Raw genomic sequence first — 21,548 nt, 5'->3', positions numbered from 1 at the left:
AGACTTTTCTGGTCTTGTCTGGGGGGTAAGAGGAGCTACAGCTCTCCTGCGGCTAATAGCCTGGCATACTGCGATCGCCTATTAACCCATTAGATCACCGCTGTCAGCAGTGTCTAAAGGAATCTTATATCCATCCCTGGTGGTCTAGTGGGGGGGGGGATCAGACTATTTTGGTGGAAATTATTTTATCTGCCAGGACAAGTGGATTTTCTTGAGGGACAAGTAGATTGTGTTCCGCTTTAGTCCCTTGGACAAGTAGTTTTTTTTTAAATTTCCACACCCCTGTCTGATGACACCTGTCTCGGGAAACGCCCAGTTTAGAAGCAAATCCCCATAGCAAATCTCTACTAAACTGGGCGGTTCCCGAGACACGTGTCATCAGAGAGCACAGAAAAGAACAACCTTAACTTCAGAAGCTCATAAGTACTGAAATCTGTTCAACTTTCTGGAGCCAGTTGATATATAAAAAATTTTTTTTTCCTGGAATACCCCTTTAAGAGGTTAACCTTAAAGTTGTTTTCGCAGAAATTCAATGTTGTTTTTTTTTTAGGTTTATGCATAAATGGTTTATATATTGACATGGTTCCGCTCTGTGCCCTTTTTCTAGAAAATGTGGCTCTGGTTAACCTGTCTGTACTGGTTGCATAACCAGCATTCATGTGAAAACCATGTCGTTTTTGAACATTGACCATTGAAATAAATGTGAGATGTTTTTCAGGCTAAACCACACAGTTTTTGTCAATGCAAACATTCCTAACAATACTATTTCCTATTAAGAAAAAGGCCTTAAGTGACTAGTGCAGAAATTAAAAGAAATCTGTCAATTCCATATCATGCCTAGAGTTGCTGATAGGGAGATAAAACAAATTACACCTATCTCTTGGCTAATGGCTATTTGTGTAGTTATAAAATTGTGTTTTCCTTCCAAGTGCCCTAGGGGCAGTGCTGAGCCGCAGAAAGTACGCCTCCTTCTAGCCCTCTTTTTCCTGTGTTGCATGATTAACGTATATGGCACAGTGATCCCTCAGCATACAATGGTAGTTCGTTCCAAATGAACCATCGTTAGTTGAAACCATCGTATGTTGAGGGATCTGTGCAATAATAATATAGGAAGGTATACAGTGACCCCCCGACCTACGATGGCCCCGACATACGATCATTTCAGCATACGATGGCCTCTCAGAGGCCATCGCATGTTGAAGGCAGCATCAACATACAATGCTTTTGTATGTCGGAGCCATTGCATAAACGGCTATCCGGCAGCGCAGACTGCTTCAGCTGCCACCAGATTAAGGTGCCCCGTGTGCTGCGGTGAGTGTCACTCACCTGTCCCCAACGCTCCGGATTGCCCTCTTCGGGATCCCCTGCATGGCCGTCGCTCTCTTTCATCGTCATCACGTCGCCGAGCACGCCGTCCCATCATCCAATAGGAGCGGCGTGTGCAGCGACGTGATGACGGCCATAAAGAGCGACGATCCCAGGCAGCAGTGACAGTCTGGAGCGGCAGGGAAACCTCGGGGATGCAACGACAACGATGGAGATCGACATCCAGGGACGGTCCGGAGCGGCGGGGACACGTGAACATAACTTTCTATATTATTATTGCACGGATCCCTCAACATACGATGGTTTCAACTAACGATGGTTCATTTGGAACAAATTGCCATCGTATGTTGAGGGACCACTGTACTCGCGTGTCCCCGCCGCTCCGGACCGTCACCGCTGCCCTGGATGTCGCTCTCCATCGTTGTCATAGCGTCCCCGGGGCATCCCTGCCGCTCCGGACCGTCACCGCTGCCTGGGATCGTTGGTCTTCATTGCCGTCATCACGTCGCTACACACGCCGCTCCTATTGGATGACGTGACGGCGTGCGCGGCGACGTGATGACGATGGAGAGTGACAGCCACGCAGGGGATCCTGAAAAGAGTGGTCCGGAGCATCGGGGACAGGTGAGTGACACTCACCGCAGCACACAGGGCACCTTAAACGGCTATCCGGTGGCAGTTGAAGCAGTCTGCGCTGCAGAATAGCCGTTTATGCGATGGCCCCGACATACAAAAGCATCGTATGTTGATGCTGCCTTTAACATGCGATGGCCTCTGAGAGGCCATCGTATGTTGAAATTATTGTATATCGGGGCCATCGTATGTCAGGGGGGGGGGGGGGGTCACTGTATATGGCTCAGTGCTGGAAACCAAGCAGAAAGTGGAAGGAGGATGGCTGCATTTTTCAGTTCAGCCTGGCCTTATGAGCTTGGTCGGAAACCGTGTATATATAGCTGCCCATGTCTGCAGCTTTGAGCATTATATAGAGCTGACAGATTCCCTTTAAATGAAAGGAAAAAACAGCATTTTCTGTATTGATGCAAGGTTGCCATGCAACACTTGTCTTTTTATGTCCTGAATATGTGCATGTGAGTATCTGGCTGAATATTTATTATGGCAAGCCGGCATATCATACAATATATGAAAAAAAATAAAATAAATAAAAAACAAAAAAATCCTGGTGATAGTCCTGGTATAGTAATCATTTTATTTTACAGGCTGATTTTGTGAAGGTTGCCCATCCCGACCCTTCATTTAGAGAAGCTGCTGAGGAAGCTTGCAGGAACATAGGTACCATGGTGGAGAGGTATGTTACCTGAGTTCTGCCGTCTGTGTCCATTGTGTTACTGTGGGAGTAAATGAGTCAAGGGCCTGTTACATGGGGCACGACCAATAGCATAAAGATAAAAAGTGATCGCAACCTTGAAATTGTGCAGTTGCATTTTTTTTTTTGTTGTTGTTTTCAATTTAACCCTTACATTTTTTTATTTTTTTTAATGGTTTTGTAACTTACTCAATATGAAAAACAAAAAAGAAATGCTTATTTGGACCAATACAATCGTAACTGTATAACACTGTACAGTCCAGTGGTTGGCAGCTTCTCTGCTGACGGGACACGCACAATGACGTCATCGTGCGTGTCCCAGAAGTAGTGACGTTACTGCCCTCTAGTGGCGGCAGACAACATCACTGGATACACCACAGGGGTCCAAGTGCTTCTGGTCTCCATCTTCTCTATCAGACTGTTGTGGCACAGATTGCAGATCCTCGTGGCACATATGCACCCACTGTATGGATTAGTGATAACGTGTTTTTCTAGAATAACCTTTAAAGATTAGAAAGAAAGGAGGCAAGTAAGGGCAAGTGCACATGGGCAAAAACCATGCTGTGTGCCACACTGCACCGCCACTTTTTAAATTTAAGCCACATTCAACCTGTCCTGAGGCTCCCGTTAAAGCAGTGATTCCCAACCAGGGTGCCTCCAGCTGTTGCAAAACTACAACTTCCAGCATGCCCGGACAGCCGATTGCTGTTCGGGCATGCTGGGAGTTGTAGTTTTGTAAGAGCTGGATGCACCCTGGTTGGGAAACACTGCGTTAAAGGATAAGTATCTTGAAAAAAACTTTTAAAAAAAATTATATATATATATATATATATATATATATATATATATACACATAATCTCTATGTGGGAGTGAAAAAAATAATATATATATATATATAAGCTCTATGTGGGAGTGAATAAGCGTCACTTTTTTTCATCGATTTGGAGTTACACCGACTTTTCTTCAAGTATATATATATATATGTGTGTGTGTGTCTATGTATATATATATATATATATATATATATATATTTTTTTTTTTAGATCGCGGTGGGTCCGAGCGCTGTGGCCCCCCCGCAATCTGCTGTTTGGAGCCCCGGCTCTCCTTTACAGCAGTGCTTCACGACCCCTGCTTGAAGCGGGGGCCGCCACGCCCCCTCTATATAGCTCTATTGGAGAGCCGAAGATTGCCAAACGGCTCTCCCATAGAGTTATATGGAGGGGGCGTTGTGGCCCCCACTTTGGGTGGGGGTCATGACGTGCCCCTGTGATGGAGAGTCGGGGCTCCAAACAGCAGATCGTGGGGGGGCCCCAGCGCTCTGACCCCCACGATCTAAAACGTATCCCCGATTCTTCAGATAGAGGATGTGTTTTTTTTTTTTCATGATACTTTATCCTTTCATTTCACTGGGAGCTTCTTTTATTTTGTGGTTTCCTGCATGCTTGTTCTTACCATGCCCTGATAGTCAGAGCTTAATCATCAAGTCTAAATATCACTAAATAAGCAGCCCTAGTATGTGTATAGTATAGTTGTGATGTCCACTGAAATGTGTTACATACTCGCTGCTGCAGGTTTTCAGAGTCAGCTGATTTTCTGGGCAGTCTTCTCTGTTCCTTGCAGTGTTATGTCCCAATTTTTATTATCTTTTTAAGTGTTATTTCTGTTGTTCATGACTGTTATCGATTTTCTAGGTTAAACACAAATGTTGAGTTGTGTGATAGTTTGAGAAAACTTCTAGAAAACAAATCTGTTATGGATTCTCTGGACCCAGAAACCAGGTATGATACTCTTTTATTTATATAATGAAGGTATTCTACTTTGTCTAGTTACTGTCAATTTCTTAAAGGGGTCATCCAGGAAAAAAACTTTTTTTTATATATATCAACTAGCTCCAGAAAGTTAAACAGATTTTTAAGTTACTTCTATTAAAAAATCTTAATCCTTTCAGTACTTATGAGCTTCTGAAGTTGAGTTGTTCTTTTCTGTCTAAGTGCTCTCTGATGACACCTGTCTCGGGAACCGCCCAGTTTAGAAGAGGTTTGCTATGGGGATTTGCTTCTAAACTGGGCGGTTCCCGAGACACGTGTCATCAGAGAGCACTTAGACAGAAAAGAACAACTCAACTTCAGAAGCTCATCAGTACTGAAAGGATTAAGATTTTTTAATAGAAGCAATTTACAAATCTGTTTAACTTTCTGGAGCCAGTTGATATATATATATATATATATATATATATATATATATAAAAATAATCCTGGATAACCCCTTTAAATTGTGGTCTCCCCAAGTCCCAGCTTAAAAGGTTGAAAAAACTATTTCCCTGGGTGGACTTCTTTGAAACTTTATTCCTGGCTAGAAAATAAAAAGCTGTGCATGTGCCATAAATCACCTGTAAATAAAAGTACCCACTGAGCACAAGCCTTGTCCATATGTCATGTTAGACCCTCTATTAGGCAAGATGAAGAGCATTGCAAACCAAAAATCTTATTTTACCCTATAACATCATTGGGTGCTGTGTAATGTTACATTTCCCTGGGACATTGCCGCAGCATTAAAAGGGATTTTTTGGGAACTAAAAATTGATGGCCTATCCTTAGAATCTATCCTCTAGGCCAGTGGTCTCCAACCTGCGGACCTCCAGATGTTGCAAAACTACGACTTCCAGCATGCCCGGACAGCCAACGGCTGTCCGGGCATGCTGGGAGTTGTAGTTTTGCAACATCTGGAGGTCTGCAGGTTGAAGACCACTGCTCTAGGCTATCAGTATCAAGTTGGTGGGTGTCTGACTAGGGATCGACCTATTATCGGTTTGGCCGATATTATCCGCCGATATTCACGATTTTCTAAGTTATCGGTTCCGGCAATTACTAGAGATGAGCGAACTTACAGTAAATTCTATTCGTCACGAACTTCTCGGCTCGGCAGTTGATGACTTATCCTGCATAAATTAGTTCAGCATTCAGGTGCTCCTGTGGGCTGGAAAAGGTGGATACAGTCCTAGGAGACTCTTTCCTAGGACTGTATCCACCTTTTCCAGCCCACCGGAGCACCGGAAAGCTGAACTAATTTATGCAGGAAAAGTCAGCAACCGCCAAGCTGAGAAGTTCGTGACGAATCGAATTTACTGTTAAGTTCACTCATCTCTAGCAATTACCTTGCCGATAAAGCTGGCGCTTTAAATCAATGAAATGCAGTGGCTTTTGCGGGGCCAGAGACCGCCGCCGCCCGCTTCTCTCCCCCTGCCTGTCCTGGGGTCCTGAGTCCAACCATTGCCTCCCCCATCCCCGGTTGTATAATTACCTTTTCCCGGGGTATTAAAATGCATGGAATATCGGTATAAGTTATCGGCTATCGGCCTGAAAGTTCATAGGTTATAGGCTCTAAAAAGTCAAAGGGGGAGATTTATCAAAACCTGTGCAGAGGAAAACTTTCCCAGTTGCCCATAGCAACCAATCAGCTCGCTTCTTTCATTTTTATGAAGGCCTGTGAAAAATGAAAGAAGCGATCTGATTGGTTGCTATGGGCAACTGGGCAAGTTTTCCTCTGCACAGGTTTTGATAGATCCCTATGTCTGACTCCTGGCACCACCACAGATTACTGACTGGACCATAATCGCTATGCTGCAGCCTCTTCTTACCATACCAGACACAGATTTTCCATCCCGTATCTTCTTACCATTCTAAGCTCAGGAGGCCCCTAAATGGGCATCAGGTTACTATGCCTTTAATTCGGATTACGGCTATTCACTCTTCTTCCCTTTACAGGCGTGTGGCTGAATTGTTTTTGATCGATTTTGAAATCAGTGGAATCCACATGAATGAGGAAAAGGTCAGTTCATTCGTATGCAAAGATAAACATGTGCATGAAGTGTCTTTCCTGTACATATGCGGCATAGTCTGATCTAATCCATTTCTTCAGTTAAAGGGGGTACTCCGGTGAAAAACTTTTTTTTAATTTTTAATTTTTTTAATCAACTGGTGCCAGAAAATTTAAACAGATTTGTAAATTACTTCTATTAAAAAATCTTAATCCTTCCAGTACTTATTAGCTGCTGAATACTACTGAGGAAATTCTTTTCTTTTTGAAACACAGAGCTCTCTGCTGAATCACGAGCACAGTGCTCTCTGCTGACATCTCTGTCCATTTTAGGAATTGTCCAGAGTAAAAGGAAATTCCCATAGCAAACATATGCTGTTCTGGACAGTTCCTAAAATGGACAGAGATGTCAGCAGAGAGCTCTGTGCTCATGATGTCAGCAGACAGCTCTGTGTTTCAAAATGAAAATAATTTCCGCTGTAATATTCAGCAGCTAATAAGTACAGGAAGGATTTTTTTTAATAGAAGTAATTTACAAATCTGTTTAACTTTCTGGCACCAGTCGATTTAAAAAAAAAAAAAAAAAAAAAAAGTTTTTCACCGGAGTACCCCTTTAAGGGGTAGTCCAGGGAACTGAATTTTTCAGGCTTTTATCCCCTATCCATTGCCAAAGGGCCGATGGCTGAGACCTCCTGCATTCTCCAGAACAGGGCCCGGCAAAGTACACATCCTCGGTGCTCTTGACCCCCTAACTTTAATGGATGTAAGGCTGCATTCACACTACGTTTCATGCATATGGGGGCCGGGATCCATCTGGGAGATGGGAAATCGGGCGCTCCTGTATCCCAGCCAGACCCAGCTCCCATCTCATTCATTTAAATGAGCCGACCGGAGTCAGATAATGACTCAGGTCGGCTCATTTTCGCCCCATATCCGGTCTTAAAACCTTGGTATGTTGCGGCTTTCAGATACGGGGCAAAAATGAGCCGACCGCAGTCACTATCTGACTCATTTGAATGAGATGGGGGGCCGGTCCCCGAATGCAGCCTAAGTGATGGACTGCTCAGCCAATCACTGGCCCCAGACACCCTGCAATCAGACACTTATCCCCTATCCTGAGATATTCTGGAGGAGTTTCTTTTCAGCTGTAAACAGTAGTGCATAGTTACAAAAGCCGTTTAAGTCATTCCTATATAATTTTCACTGCATCAAATACAGAATTGTGTGAATTCAGCATTAAAAGGCTTGTCTTCCTAGAAGGGTGTAATCCAGACATTGGTCCACCATGTAATGCTACTTTTTCTTTGCAGCGCCCAATGCTGTAGAAACATGTGCCTAAATAAGTGTTTCCCAATCAGGGTGCCTCCAACTTTAAAAAAAAAAAAAAAAAGTTTTCCACCGGGGTACCCGTTTAATTGCCAGGAGTCCCCGCTAAAGGGTCCCTAATGGGACATCCTATGTAAGTATTTCCCAAGCAGGGTGCCTCCAGCTGTTGCAAAACTACAACTTCCAGCATGCCCGGACAGCCTTCGGCTGTCCGGGCATGCTGGGAGTTGTAGTTTTGCAACAGCTGGAGGCAACCTGCTTGGGAAACCCTGGCCTAAATGCCAGTGGTGAGTGTAGCCAGCTTTCTATTAAAAAGTAGATCTAAACTGTAAGTCTCTTTATAACTTTCTATGCTTTTGCCTCTGGCAGTGTTTTCCTGCTAGGGTTAACTGGTAAAGCTTTCCCCAGAAGACTGCAGCAATTGCTGTTTTATGTATAGGGATTTTCCACTCCTACGCCACATTAGAATGGGTATAGAGGTTCCCTGTAATTAAAACATTTGACCCAAGTCTGATATCTATATATAAAAATTAACGTCTTTCTTTCATTCCAGCGCCAGAAAGCAGTCAACCTGAACGTTGTGATTTCAGACCTTAGTAGTGATTTCCTGCTGGGATCCAACCTGCCTAATAGAATTGACATGAGTGTTATACCAGAACATATCCGCTCTCATTTTTCCTGGGATGGAAAGTACATACAGATAAGTGGACTGCATGCAGACTGCCCAGATGATCTGGTAAGTCATTCAGGGGTGTATATAATATATGGCTGATACCCTTCTATACTTAAAGCGTACCTATCAGATCACCCATAAAAAATGCAAAACTGTTGTATGTTGCTCAGTATCTCATCCTGATCATGTACAGTGATCCCTCAACTTACAATGGCCTCAACATACAATAGTTTCAACATACAATGGTCTTTTCTGGACCATTGTAAGTTGAAACCAGACTCAACATACAATGACAATCTGGACGAAAACATTACAGATCTGTGAAACTTGTCAATGGCCGAGACAACTGACCAATCAGAATGGGCAATTTACTGGTAAAACACCTGTATTACTGAAGCGTATGCACTGACTGGTGTCTGGTAGCGCCCCCTACTGTACAGGGAGGTATTACATGTTCTGTATTCTTTACCTGTATTACTGAAGTGTATACACTGACTGGTGTCTGGTAGCGCCCCACAGTATAGGGAGGTATTACATGTTCTGTACTCTTTACCTGTATTACTGAAGCGTATGCACTGACTGGTGTCTGGTAGCGCCCCCTACAGTACAGGGAGGTATTACATGTACTGTACTCTTTACCTGTATTACTGAAGTGTATGCACTGACTGGTGTCTGGTAGCGCCCCCTACAGTACAGGGAGGTATTACATGTACTGTACTCTTTACCTGTATTACTGAAGTGTATGCACTGACTGGTGTCTGGTAGCGCCCCCTACAGTACAGGGAGGTATTACATGTTCTGTACTCTTTACCTGTATTACTGAAGCGTATGCACTGACTGGTGTCTGGTAGCGCCCCCTACAGTACAGGGAGGTATTACATGTTCTGTACTCTTTACCTGTATTACTGAAGCGTATGCACTGACTGGTGTCTGGTAGCGCCCCCTACAGTACAGGGAGGTATTACATGTACTGTACTCTTTACCTGTATTACTGAAGTGTATGCACTGACTGGTGTCTGGTAGCGCCCCCTACAGTACAGGGAGGTATTACATGTTCTGTACTCTTTATCTGTACCAGGGTTACCTGCTCCTTTGGACACCAGGTGAGGGCGGCTCCATGTTACTTTTTTAGGACACTGCATGTACTGTACAGGACCCTGAAGAAGCTCCTGTCCTCTACATAGACCAGTGTTTCCCAAGCAGGGTGGCCCCAGCTGTTGCAAAACTACAACTCCCAGCATGCCCGGACAGCCTTTGGCTGTCCGGGCATGCTGGGAGTTGTAGTTTTGCAACAGCTGGAGGCTCCCTGCTTGGAAAACACTGACATAGACAATGATTACAGCTCCCAGCAGATATTTCTTACTTTTATATATAAGGACTTGCTTTATTTATATTAGTTATCTACTTATTTTTCTTTAATTTTCACTTTTTCCTATTTTTGGATGACATTTTGGGGCTTCAGAACCAATTACCAGGTTTCCATAGAGTTATGGTCTCAACATACAATGGTTTCAACATACAATGGTCGTCCTGGAACCAATTAATATTGTAACTTGAGGGACCACTGTACATATAATTTTTATGTGTCTATGACCTATATTTCTCTCAGAATTAGCTTTATTTCTGAATTAGCTTAATGTTATCGACCAGAAGCAGGGGGGCGGGTCCTTTTCTTCTCAGGTGATAACCACTCCCCCTCCTCCCTCTCCCTCACTCTCCTCAGTCACTGGTCTCGGGAGTGAGCATCTGTAACCCTTTCCTTTCTGATTTAACGCTATACACACGCACACTGTGTACAGCTTTTGCAAAACTACAGCTCCCAGCATGCCCACACATCCTTTGAGTTGTTTTGCAACAGCTGGAGGCATATGATTGATAAAACTCAGATTTACAGCAGTGTTGCTGCAGGTTGTGTTCCTCCTACTGTTGCAAAACTACAACTCCCAGCATGCCCACACATCATTTGGCTGTGTAGGCATGCTGGGAGATGTAGTTTGAAACAGCTGAAGGCATATGATTGTAGTTCCCCTGTATTAGATACACACACACACACACACACACACACATTGACTTAATTTATTCATACAGATGCACATTACCTAGACAACATAGATTTACACACATACATATATATCCACACACACATATATACATGCAGGGACACTTATAAATACAAGTATAAATGCTGGTATAAGTGTCGGCGATCCCTAAGAAGCATGTGAAAGATGTCCACACTACAGGGGTAACAGCCAAAACAGATGTACAGAGGAACAGAGTAGTTATACATTCACCTATTGAGGCTTGCTGTAAACCATCCACTATGCTCACGTGCTATTTGTGTCCCATAACGAAGTCTCAACTGCTAATGCTACATACTATTTTGCAATAATAATATGGCGACCGATATGGTGGTGCATTATACGGTGAAGCAAAACAGGAAATTCCTCCATCCAACAATGGCTTTTGTCCGGTGAGAGCATAAACAATCCCAGCGATGCACAGGAAAGACCCAAGGACTGGTATATAGGGCTGTACAGTAGTTGGCCCCAGCAGTGCAAGGACTAGGCGCTCATGGAACGTCTGAAGGGGAGGCAGTAGAATTTCTCAGCCCTTTGCTTTGACGCCTAGGGGGACTGTTTAGTGGGTGCAACTACATCCCCCTATTGATTGCTATTAAAACACCTGTATGACTGTGTTCGCATGTTGCAGTTATGTTGTATTTGTTGCTGCATTTTTGCTGTCGTATGACTGTGACATGTAAAAGCAGCCTACAGTGTGTCAGTTTGCACAGTGCCAAACGTTACGACCAAAGCTCACTCTGTACATAAGACATTGAAATACATTTTGCAGTATACAACAGTTATGTGACCACCTATAGTTATCACTCTTTACTATAGATTTAGGGATAAGTTAATATTTAAATGAGCACTCTCATAAAAACTATTTTTTTGCTATTGCACTCCTTTTGGTTAAAAAAAAAATCTAATGTACTTTGTTTAAAATAAAAAATGAAGTTTTCTATGTTCTATGTGACGTAATGGCTCCGCCCCTCGTGACATCACGGCCCGTCCCCTTAATGCAAGTCTATGGCAGGGGGCGTGACTACTGCCACGCCCCCTCCCATAGACTTGTATTGAGGGGGCGGGCCATGACGTCACGAGGGGCGGAGCCATGACGTAACGATGCTCCGGCCCCTGTATTGCCCGTCATTACGTGCAGCGCAAAGTCGCTCTGTGCAGTAATGATAGCGCAGTGCCGCAGCGGCGATTCCCGGGGCTCCCCAGCAGCGGGACCGCGGCGATCTGACATCTTATCCCCTATCCTTTGGATAGGGGATAAGATGTATAGGGGCGTAGATGCCTGCTAAGATGCCTGCCTATTGATGTAAAGCCACTTCTGTATGGAGCCCTTGTGTCTTTTTAGTAACGAGTCACTCAGTTATTAGGAAGTTATCAAAATACCTCAATACAGAGAACATTCCTTTAGCCCCCCAGCATCTCCTTTCCAGTCTTCTTGTTAAGGTAAAGGATCCATCACATCAGAGATGTTGTATATGCTGTATTGTACATATGTGATGTTACACTGTTCCTATCTATCTGTAACTTATTATTTTTTATGTGTTTATTTAGGTTCGGGAAGCCGCTTATAAGATCTTTCTTTACCCTAATAGTAGTCAGATGAAGCGCTTGGATGAATTGCTCAGTAGTAGAAATGCATTAGCTCAGCTGGTTGGTTATCCAACGTTTGCGCACAGAGCACTGCTTGGGACCATGTCAAAAACTCCAGGTAAAATTTTCTGTCGAAATGAAAAAGATCATCGCTGCTTTCTATAGTTAAAAGAAACCTCCACCTATAAATTGGATCTAAGGTTCTTTTCACACTGCTGCCATAGTTCCCATGATGACTGATATTTAAAGGGGTACTCCACTGCTCAGCGTTTGGAACAAACTGTTCCGAACGCTGTAGCCGGCACCGGGAGCTTGTGACGTCATAGCCCCAACCCCTCAATGCAAGTCTATGGGAGGGGGCGTGACGGCTGTCACGCCCCCTCCCATAGACTTGCATTGAGGGGGTGGGGTGTGATGTCATTAGGGGGCGGGGTTATGATGTCACGAGCTTCCGGCCCCAGCGTTATGAACAGTTTGTTCCAAACGCTGAGCAGCGGAGTACCCCTTTAAATATCAGTCATCATGGGAACTATGGCAGCAGTGTGAAAAGAGCGGAGTACCCATTTAAAAGCAATGCTGGACAGGTCAGACACTGTTGACGCCTTACACATCCATTTGACTTATTATGTTTTTTTTGGATCCCATTGTGGTGTCTGTTGTTTCAGTCGGAGGAATATGATGTGCTCTTCTTCCTGACGAAACTGACCTCCATTATTGATGTCCCTATTGGTAGTGACTTTTCCTGTCATTTAGCATGAAGTCAGAATAGAGATTGGAGGATACATAATTCACTAACCTCAACCAGGACGCATTTTGATGGTGTTTCCTTTATGATTGACATAATAAAGCATGACATGTTTATCATCATAACGTGATGCTTACTGTAGGACTTTTTCTTGTTTTTTTTTTTAACACTCTCTAATGTCCTCCACAGAGAATGTAATGATGTTTCTTGAAAAGTTATCCAGCAAACTACGAGAACGGTGAGTGACTCTCCTCATTGTCGGAGGGCCATATGACACAGAATAACAGAGCAATGAGAGAATGCAGGGTTTTGAGAAAGAATGTTCCAAAATTAGGGAATGCAAGTATCCGCCACACTCCCTCCCATAGACATGAATAGACGTCTTGAGGGGGCGTGGCGTGACATCACGTCTCCCGCCACGGGAACCCAGGGGTGTAAACATACTGTTTAGAATGCCGGGTGCTGCAAGGAGGTCGGGGGTAGGAGGGGCTCCCAGCGGTGGGACCCCCCGCGATCAGACGTCTTGTCCCCTATCCTTTTGATAAAGGATAAGATATCTAGGGGCAAAGTACCCCTTTAATCACATCATATCATACAGGTGAAACTTAAAAAAATATAATATTGTGCAAAAGTCCATTGTATTTCATTAATGCAACTTAAAAGGAAAGGAAGCATGAAGTGCTCCAAAATCTCCTGGTAGACGGATACGATGACCCTGGACTTGATGAAGCACAGTGGACCAACACGAGCAGATGACATGACTCCCCAATTCATATCACATATAGGGGATTTGGGGTTTTCATGAGCTGTGAGCCATAATCATTACAATTATGACCAATCAGGGCTTGAACTATCTTTCTTTGCATGTAATGAGTCTCTCTCATATATTAGTTTCAACTTTTAAATTGGTATTCCCACGGAAAATTTTTATTTTTTTGAATCGACTGGTGCCAGAAAGTTAAACAGGTTTGTAAATTACTTCTATTTAGAAATCTTAATCCTTTCAGTACTTTTTAGCAGCTGTATGCTACAGAGGAAATTATTTTCTTTTTGAATTTCTTTTTTGTCTTGTCCACAGTGCTCTCTGTTGACACCTCTGTCCATGTCAGGAACTGTCCAGAGAAGGGTAGGTTTGCTACGGGGATTTGCTCCTACTCTTGACAGTTCCTGAGACTGACAGAGGTGTCAGCAGAGAGCACTGTGGTCAGACAGAAAATAAATTAAAAAAGAAAATAAATTCCTATGGAGCATACAGCAGCTGATAAGTACTGGAAGGATTAAGATTTTTAAGTAGAAGTAATTTACAAATCTGTTTAACTTTCTGCCACCATTTGATTTGTAAAAAAAAAAAAAAAAACTTCCACCGTAATAACCATTTGCAGTTTTCTTATCAATTTCTGCTCACAAATAATAATTTTTTGGTTCCGCAATATATTTTATGGTGAAATACAAAATCTTATTACAAAGTACAATTGGTTGCGTTAATAACAAGCCCTCATATGGGTCTGTAGATAGAAAAATAAGAGTTAAAGGGTAGGCTGAAAAAAGGAAAACGTAAAAATGAAAATTGCCTATGTCCTCAAAGGGGTACTCCGGCCATAGACATCTTATCCCTATCCAAAGGATAGCGGATAATATTTCTGATGGCAGGGGTCCCGCCGCTGGAACCAAGCCCCCCCCCGCGATCTCTGTGCAGTACCCACATTCTATGCCGGGCTGCTGCTCCAGTCTCGGAAACCTCTGTGTTTCCGGTACTGGACACGTTACATCACACCACGCCCCCTCCATGACATGCGGGTGCTGCACGGAGATTGCGGAGGTCCCAGCAGCGGGCCCCCCTCAGTCATACATCTTGTTCCTTATCCTTTGGATAGGGGATAAGATGTCCATAGCCGGAATACCCCTTTAAGCCCAAAATGGGCTGTGTCCTTAAGTGTATAAAACATATACCGTATTTTTCGCCGTATAAGACGCACTTTTTCTTCCCCAAAATTGGGGGGAAAAAGTCGGTGCGTCTTATACGGCGAATACACCCCTATCGCGGCGGTCCCTGCGGCAATCAACGGCCGGGACCCGCGGCTAATACAGGACATCACCGATCGCGGTGATGCCCTGTATTAACCCTTCAGACGCGGCGATCAAAGCTGACCGCCGCGTCTGAAGGGAAAGTGACACTAACCCGGCTGTTCAGATGGGCTGTTCGGGACCGCCACGATCTCACCGCGGCGGTCCCGAACAGCCCGACTGAATAGCCGGGTTAGTGCTTACAGGACACCGGGGGGGACCTTACCTGCCTCCTCGGTGTCTTCTCCGTTCAGGGATCCCCTGTATGGCCGGCGCTCTCCTTCCTCGTCATCACGTCGTCACGTACGTGCGTCGGCTTGCGTAACGGCTGTCCGGGCATGCTGGGAGTTGTAGTTTTGCAACATCTGGAGGTCCGCAGGTTGAAGACCACTATTGGGTTCAAAATCTTAATTTTTTTTAGATTTTGCCCCTAAAAATTGGGTGCGTCTTATACGCCGGTGCATCCTATAGGACGAAAAATACGGTACATTTAGTGTAAACAAAAACACAGTGTGAACCCAGCTTTATGTTCAGGAGAATAGGGCTGCATTACGCTCTATGTAAACTTTTCATTGTTCCTGTGCTTCCTCTCATGTGCTGGGGACTAAGCAGAATAGGTTTCATAATTTACTTGTATTACTACAGCCACACATTGTGCTTCTTGTTTGCCGACTTGACCTTTCAGCCAAATATTTAGCATTATTTGCTCAGTTTGCACATTTTCTCGTTTTTATTTATTATTTTTTTTTATTTTAGAACATTAAAGGATTTTGAAATGATGCTGGGAATGAAAATGAAGCTTAACCCCATGAATCCAGTAAGAAGAATTTTATTTGCTGGGAGTTGTAGTTTTGTCTCAGCTGGTTAGGAAACGCTGATCAGACATGTGGTGTAAAACTGTTAGTTATGGTTTTTAGGGTGTACAATAAAACATTTTATCACTTTTGGTAAAATTCCACTTTTTACCGTTCCCATCCTGTAGTTATGTCTCAGTCTTACGGTTATACTGATTATTATTGCCATAAAAGAGGATGCGATTAGGAATTTTTTTTTATTTTTTACTTCGCCCATGAGTCTGGGATACATTCAAACAGTAATAAGGTGACCGTGTTTACATCCTCACCATATTCTTTATTGTCCATTTAGTGTTTTCACTTATAGGATTTTTTATTATTTGTTACTTTGTGCGAAAAGTATACACTCCTAATTTGTTGTTTTGCTTGTAATTTTTTTTTACTATTAGGAGCTGATGCCATGGGATCCTCCTTTTTATGCTGGTGTTTCACGTGCAGAAAAGTAAGTAGGATTGTTAATGGAAGTTCAAATGGTACTCCGGTGGAAAACATTTTTTTCTTTTAATCAACTAGTTGCCAGAAAGTTAAACAGAGTTTTTAAATGACTTCTATTAAAAAATCTTTACCCTTCCACTACTTTTTAGCAGCTGTATGCTACAGAGGAAATTATTTTCTTTTTGAATTTCTTTTTTGTCTTGTCCACAGTGCTCTCTGCTGACACCTGATGCCCGTATCAGGAACTGTCCAGAGCAGGAGAAAATCCTGATAGCAAACCTATGCTGCTCTGGGCAGTTCCTGACATGGAGAGAGGTGTCAGCAGAGAGCACTGTGGACAAGACAAAAAAGAAAGTCAAAAAAGAAAAGAATTTCCTCTAGCATACAGCTGCTAAAAAGTACTGGAAGGGTAAAGATTTTTTAATAGAAGTCGATTATAAATCTGTTTAACTTTCTGGCACCAGTTGATTTAAAAAAAATAAATAAAAATGTTTTCCACTGGAGTAAAATGTATCCCCTCTCTAAAGGGTAAAGGCTAATGTTTGGTTTTATGCTAAGTATTTAAATAATGTAAATCTTTAGATTGCCCCAAATCAGTTGATACCTTATACTTTTCTTCTGCTGAGCTGTTTTACCAGACGACATCTCTTTCACATTTTCATTGTATTTGGTTTTTAACAGCAGAGGGCGCCAGGATTTCACTATGTAAGTGATTTAGAAAAATGGAGCCAAAATGCAGTACTTGCAGCAGGACCATTGAATATGTCAGTATCAAAGATGGCAAAGTACTTTTCTTATCCATTATAGCCAATGTCAAAGGCTGTCCGGGCATGCTGAGAGTTGTAGTTTTGCAACAGCTGGAGGCACCCTGGTTGGGAAACACTGCATTATAGCACCATCATAATCTACATGGCTGACAGAGGATACTATAGGTGCTGTGATCACCTGATATATCATATTGAAGTCACTTTGAGTTTTAGCTCTGCAGTTATTTTCATGAACACAGATCTTGCGTGGAAACCTAACTTTATAGCCCGTTCTATGACAGAAAGTCACTCTTGACATTTTTAATTTTAAAGGCAAACTAACAGCAGAGTCCCCAACACCATACAGATAGATAGTGCAGGTGATGCTGATTCACACTCTTCTTACTTGATGAATAATCCGTTCAGCCGTTCAGTATATATTCATCTTGTTGTTAATATGGTTTTTACTGCTTAAAGGGGTATTCCGGGCAAAAACATTTTATCCCCTATCCAAAGGATAGGGGATAAGATGTCTGATCGCGGGGGGTCCACTGCTGAATCTCCAGTTTTGGAGTGACGCCACGCCCCCTCCATTCATGTCCATTCACGGCAGTCACGCCCCCTCCCATAGACATGAATGGAGGGGGCGTGGCGTCACATCACCAGTCCCGGAAACCCGGAGGTTTCCAAAACTGGAGATTCAGTACCCGCATAGAATGCGGGTGCTGAAAGGAGATCGCGGGGGGTCTCAGCTGCGGGCCCCCCGCGATCAGACATAGGGGATAAGATATCTGATCATTGGGGGCCTGCTGCTGAGACCCCCGCGATCTGAATCTCCAGTTTCGGAAACCTCCGGGACTGGGGACGTGACGTCACGCCACGCCCCCTCCATTCATGTCCATTCACGGCCGTCACGCCCCCTCCCATAGACATGAATGGAGGGGGGGTGGCGTGACGTACCCAGTCCCGGAAACCCAGAGTTTTCCGAAACTGGATCTCCTTTGGATAGGGGATAAAATGTTTTTACCAGGAATACCCCTTTAACTGCACCGAAAGCGGCTGCTGCTGAATGTGCAATGATTTTTCCTGCCTGCGAGCAGGACCTTTGAGATACTTGCGGGCAGACCCCTCGGTCTGTTGTATGTTCCAAGGCCAGATTAACTTAAAGGCCTCTCCTGTTGGGTTAGCCTCCCAAAGTCAGATTACAAATCTGCTACCAGTAGCCACTGCTCTTAAAGTGGCAGAGGGCACCCGATTGTATTGTACAGTCAGGCGCCCTCTGCCTCTTCTAAGCCTTGACTACTGGTAGCAGATGTGCAATGCGTAGGCCCTTGGCACAGTGGTATACTCTAGGTCCTCTTGGTCCTGCCGTTAGCCCCACAACATCGGCCTAACCTCCTTCTTCCTCCCCTGACACCTGTGCATCGTGCAGGCTGAGGCCCCCGGAGGACCCGGCCCAGGCTGAAACAGGACTTCTTGGAGATGGTGGAGTGACACCTGCTTACCGGACTATAGATGAAGGCAGAACATCAACCATGCTGACTGCCCTCAGGGAGGACGGGCGCCTTGAGATCCCCAGCATAAGTTCAGCCGAAACATGGTGTATGGTGGCCAGCAGGGGTCAAGTCCTGGCAAAAAAAAGTGTGGGAACTCACCCAAGGTTTCCGTTCCTGGGCAGGTCCTGCAGGACTCCTGCTAATGGGAACAGTGGGGGAAATTTATCAAACCCTGTCCAGAGGAAAAAGAGTTACCCATAGCAACCAATCAGTTTTCTGCTTTCATTTTGCAGAGGTCTTTTTAAAAATGAAAGGAGCAATCTGATTGGTTGCTAAGAGAAATTTTTCCCCTGGAGAGGTTTTGATAAATCTCCCCCAGTGTTCCTGCTGTAGAAAAAGTGCAGGAACTCCGTTCTGATATGTTCCTGCAGGACTTGAGCCCTGGTGGTTAGGCTGCAGAGTGTGGGGCTCTGACTATATGGGGGTTGGAGTCCATATAGTGCCTGTGCACACATAATATAGTACACGCATGGCGGGAGCGGGCGGTAATGGTCAGAAATTCATCAGGAGCAGGTGGGAGCGGGACAAAACAACAGTCCTGCGCTGGGCTCTAATGTACTGTCTCTGCAGATCTAGAAAATATAGCTATAAATGCTGTATTGCATATGTGTCAAAGTACATTCCCAAAGAAACAATGCAAAAAAAAGGAGTCATTCAAACCCTGGGGTTACAAAGTTTTTAGACAGTAAATCCAATGTGTCTCCTTCTGTAGCAGATGTTGGTCCGTATATATCACCCTTGGGATTTGAATTACTGAACACTTCAGTAAAGAGATGGTAAAGGGAAATCTCTGGATGTCTGAGGCACAGATGTGTCACCAAAGGCTTATGGGAACAACACTCAATGTCCCCTACATGTTTCAAAGTACAACAACGTACTGTATGTCCCTCAGTGTTTTTCCATCATAGGCCTGCGAGCACGGAAAGGAACATTGATAGACAAAGCGTGGGCTTTCACAGTTGGCAAAATCCCCAAGCTGATAGTGTTGGCCTTTTATCCAACTTTAAAAGCTCTTTAAGGACTTAATATATTTACAGACCATGCAGGTCTCACACACCTGTATATGCTGGTAACCTTGCTATTGAGCCAAGTGTCCTGGGCTGAGGGAGGCGTAAAGTGACTGTGACCTAACCTATTCCCAAGGTTATGCCTTGTCTGTGTGTAATTTGGGGCCTGCCAGTGGCGTTGCTAGGGTTGGTGTCACCCGGTATGGAAGAAAATGGTGTCACCCCATACACCCCAACTCCCCCTCCCCCACCAAGTATTTTTTCATTTTTGTTGTGAAGAATGCCAGCGGTGTAGCATGTTGCGGAAAATGATTTCCAGTATAAAAATCAAATATACCAATTGCCAATTAAGGGGAGAGCGCTAAAGATGTTTTTACCATCTAAAACTACAGCTCCCAGTATAATCTAAGCAGTGGTGAGGGGATGCTGGGAGTTGTTGTTTTATCCATCACTACTGAAGAACCTTCAAGTGACTCCAGCTCTGATGGGACATAGTGAGGAAAATACAGAATTATATCAGTGACTACAGGTGACGTCTTCTCAATAGTCTTTCCTTATTTAATTCAGCCGGTACATACCGCCAGGACTTGTTCCAGCTAAATCTTCTCTCTGCAGAACTTGACACCCAGATGGCTCCTCACTATGTCAGTGGATTCTGATCCTCTATATGAAAACAATAATTAATAAAATGCTGCTAAACACTGTATCCTCTGAATATAATACTACCACTCACCGTACCCTCTGAATGTAATATTTCCACACACCGCGTCCTCTGAATATAATACTACCACTCACCGTACCCCCTGAATGTAATATTACCACACACTGCGTTCTCTGAATATAATACTACCACACACCGCGCCCTCTGAATGTAATACTACCCCTCTCTGTACCCTCTGAATATAATACTACCACTCACCGTACCCTCTGACTATAATACTACCACACACCGCGCCCTCTGAATGTAATACTACCCCTCTCTGTACCCTCTGAATATAATACTACCACTCACCGTACCCTCTGACTATAATACTACCACACACCGCGCCCTCTGAATGTAATACTACCACACACTGTTCCCTCTAAATATAATACTACCACACACCGCGCCCTCTGAATGTAATACTACCACTCTCTGTACCCTCTGAATATAATACTACCACTCACCGTACCCTCTGAATGTAATATTACCACACACCGCGTCCTCTAAATATAATACTACCACTCACCGTACCCTCTGAATGTAATATTACCACACACCGCGTCCTCTGAATATAATACTACCACACACCGCACCCTCTGAATGTAATACTACCACTCTCTGTACCCTCTGAATATAATACTACCACTCACCGTACCCTTTGACTATAATACTACCACTCACCGTACCCTCTGACTATAATACTACCACACACCGCGCCCTCTGAATGTAATACTACCAAACACTGTACCCTCTGAATGTAATACTACCACACACTGCACCCTCTGAATATAATACTACCACACAGTGTATCCTCTTAAAGGGGTACTCCAGTGGAAACTTTTTTTTTTTTTTTAAATGAACTGGTTCCAGAAAGTTAAACAGATTTCTAAATTACTTCTATTAAAACATCTTTACCCTTCCAGTACTTTTTAGCAGCTGTATGCTACAGAGGAAATTCTTTTCTTTTTGAATTTCTTTTTTGTCTTGTCCACAGTGCTCTCTGCTGACACCTCTGTCCATGTCAGGAACTGTCCAGAGCAGCATAAGTTTGCTATGGGGATTTTCTCCTGCTCGGGACAGTTCCTTATACAGGCATCAGGTGTCAGCAGAGAGCACTGTGGACAAGACAAAAAAGAAATTAAAAAAGAAAATAATTTCCTCTGTTACATACAGCTGCTAAAAAGTACTGGAAGGGTAACGATTTTTTTTATAGAAGTAATTTACAAATCTAATAATAAATGAAGTGAGAATAGAGGACGGCACTCACCCAGGATAGTAGCTTCAAAAGTTCTTTATTATATGAA

General features: G+C 43.7%; 1 protein-coding gene across 2 annotated transcripts in view; it reads left to right on the top strand.

Moving 5' to 3' along the window:
* MIPEP (mitochondrial intermediate peptidase) overlaps positions 1–21,548 on the top strand; it is a 157,225-nt gene that overhangs the window by 8,080 nt on the left and 127,597 nt on the right. For both annotated transcript variants that reach the window (XR_008889532.1, XM_056561766.1), the window contains exons 3-10: positions 2,544–2,632; positions 4,343–4,429; positions 6,416–6,479; positions 8,347–8,529; positions 12,096–12,252; positions 13,069–13,117; positions 15,700–15,760; positions 16,187–16,239. Coding sequence is in view for 1 of the 2 variants with exons in the window: in XM_056561766.1 (XP_056417741.1) it covers positions 2,544–2,632; positions 4,343–4,429; positions 6,416–6,479; positions 8,347–8,529; positions 12,096–12,252; positions 13,069–13,117; positions 15,700–15,760; positions 16,187–16,239 (743 nt within the window). In the remaining variant the exon portion in view is untranslated. The remainder of the gene's footprint in view (positions 1–2,543; positions 2,633–4,342; positions 4,430–6,415; positions 6,480–8,346; positions 8,530–12,095; positions 12,253–13,068; positions 13,118–15,699; positions 15,761–16,186; positions 16,240–21,548) is intronic.

Source organism: Hyla sarda, chromosome 2 (assembly GCF_029499605.1).
Source record: "Hyla sarda isolate aHylSar1 chromosome 2, aHylSar1.hap1, whole genome shotgun sequence".
In the NCBI taxonomy this organism is placed as follows: domain Eukaryota; kingdom Metazoa; phylum Chordata; class Amphibia; order Anura; family Hylidae; genus Hyla; species Hyla sarda.
Note: the sequence above shows the minus strand (reverse complement) of the source record. Positions and strands in the feature narration are given on the sequence as shown.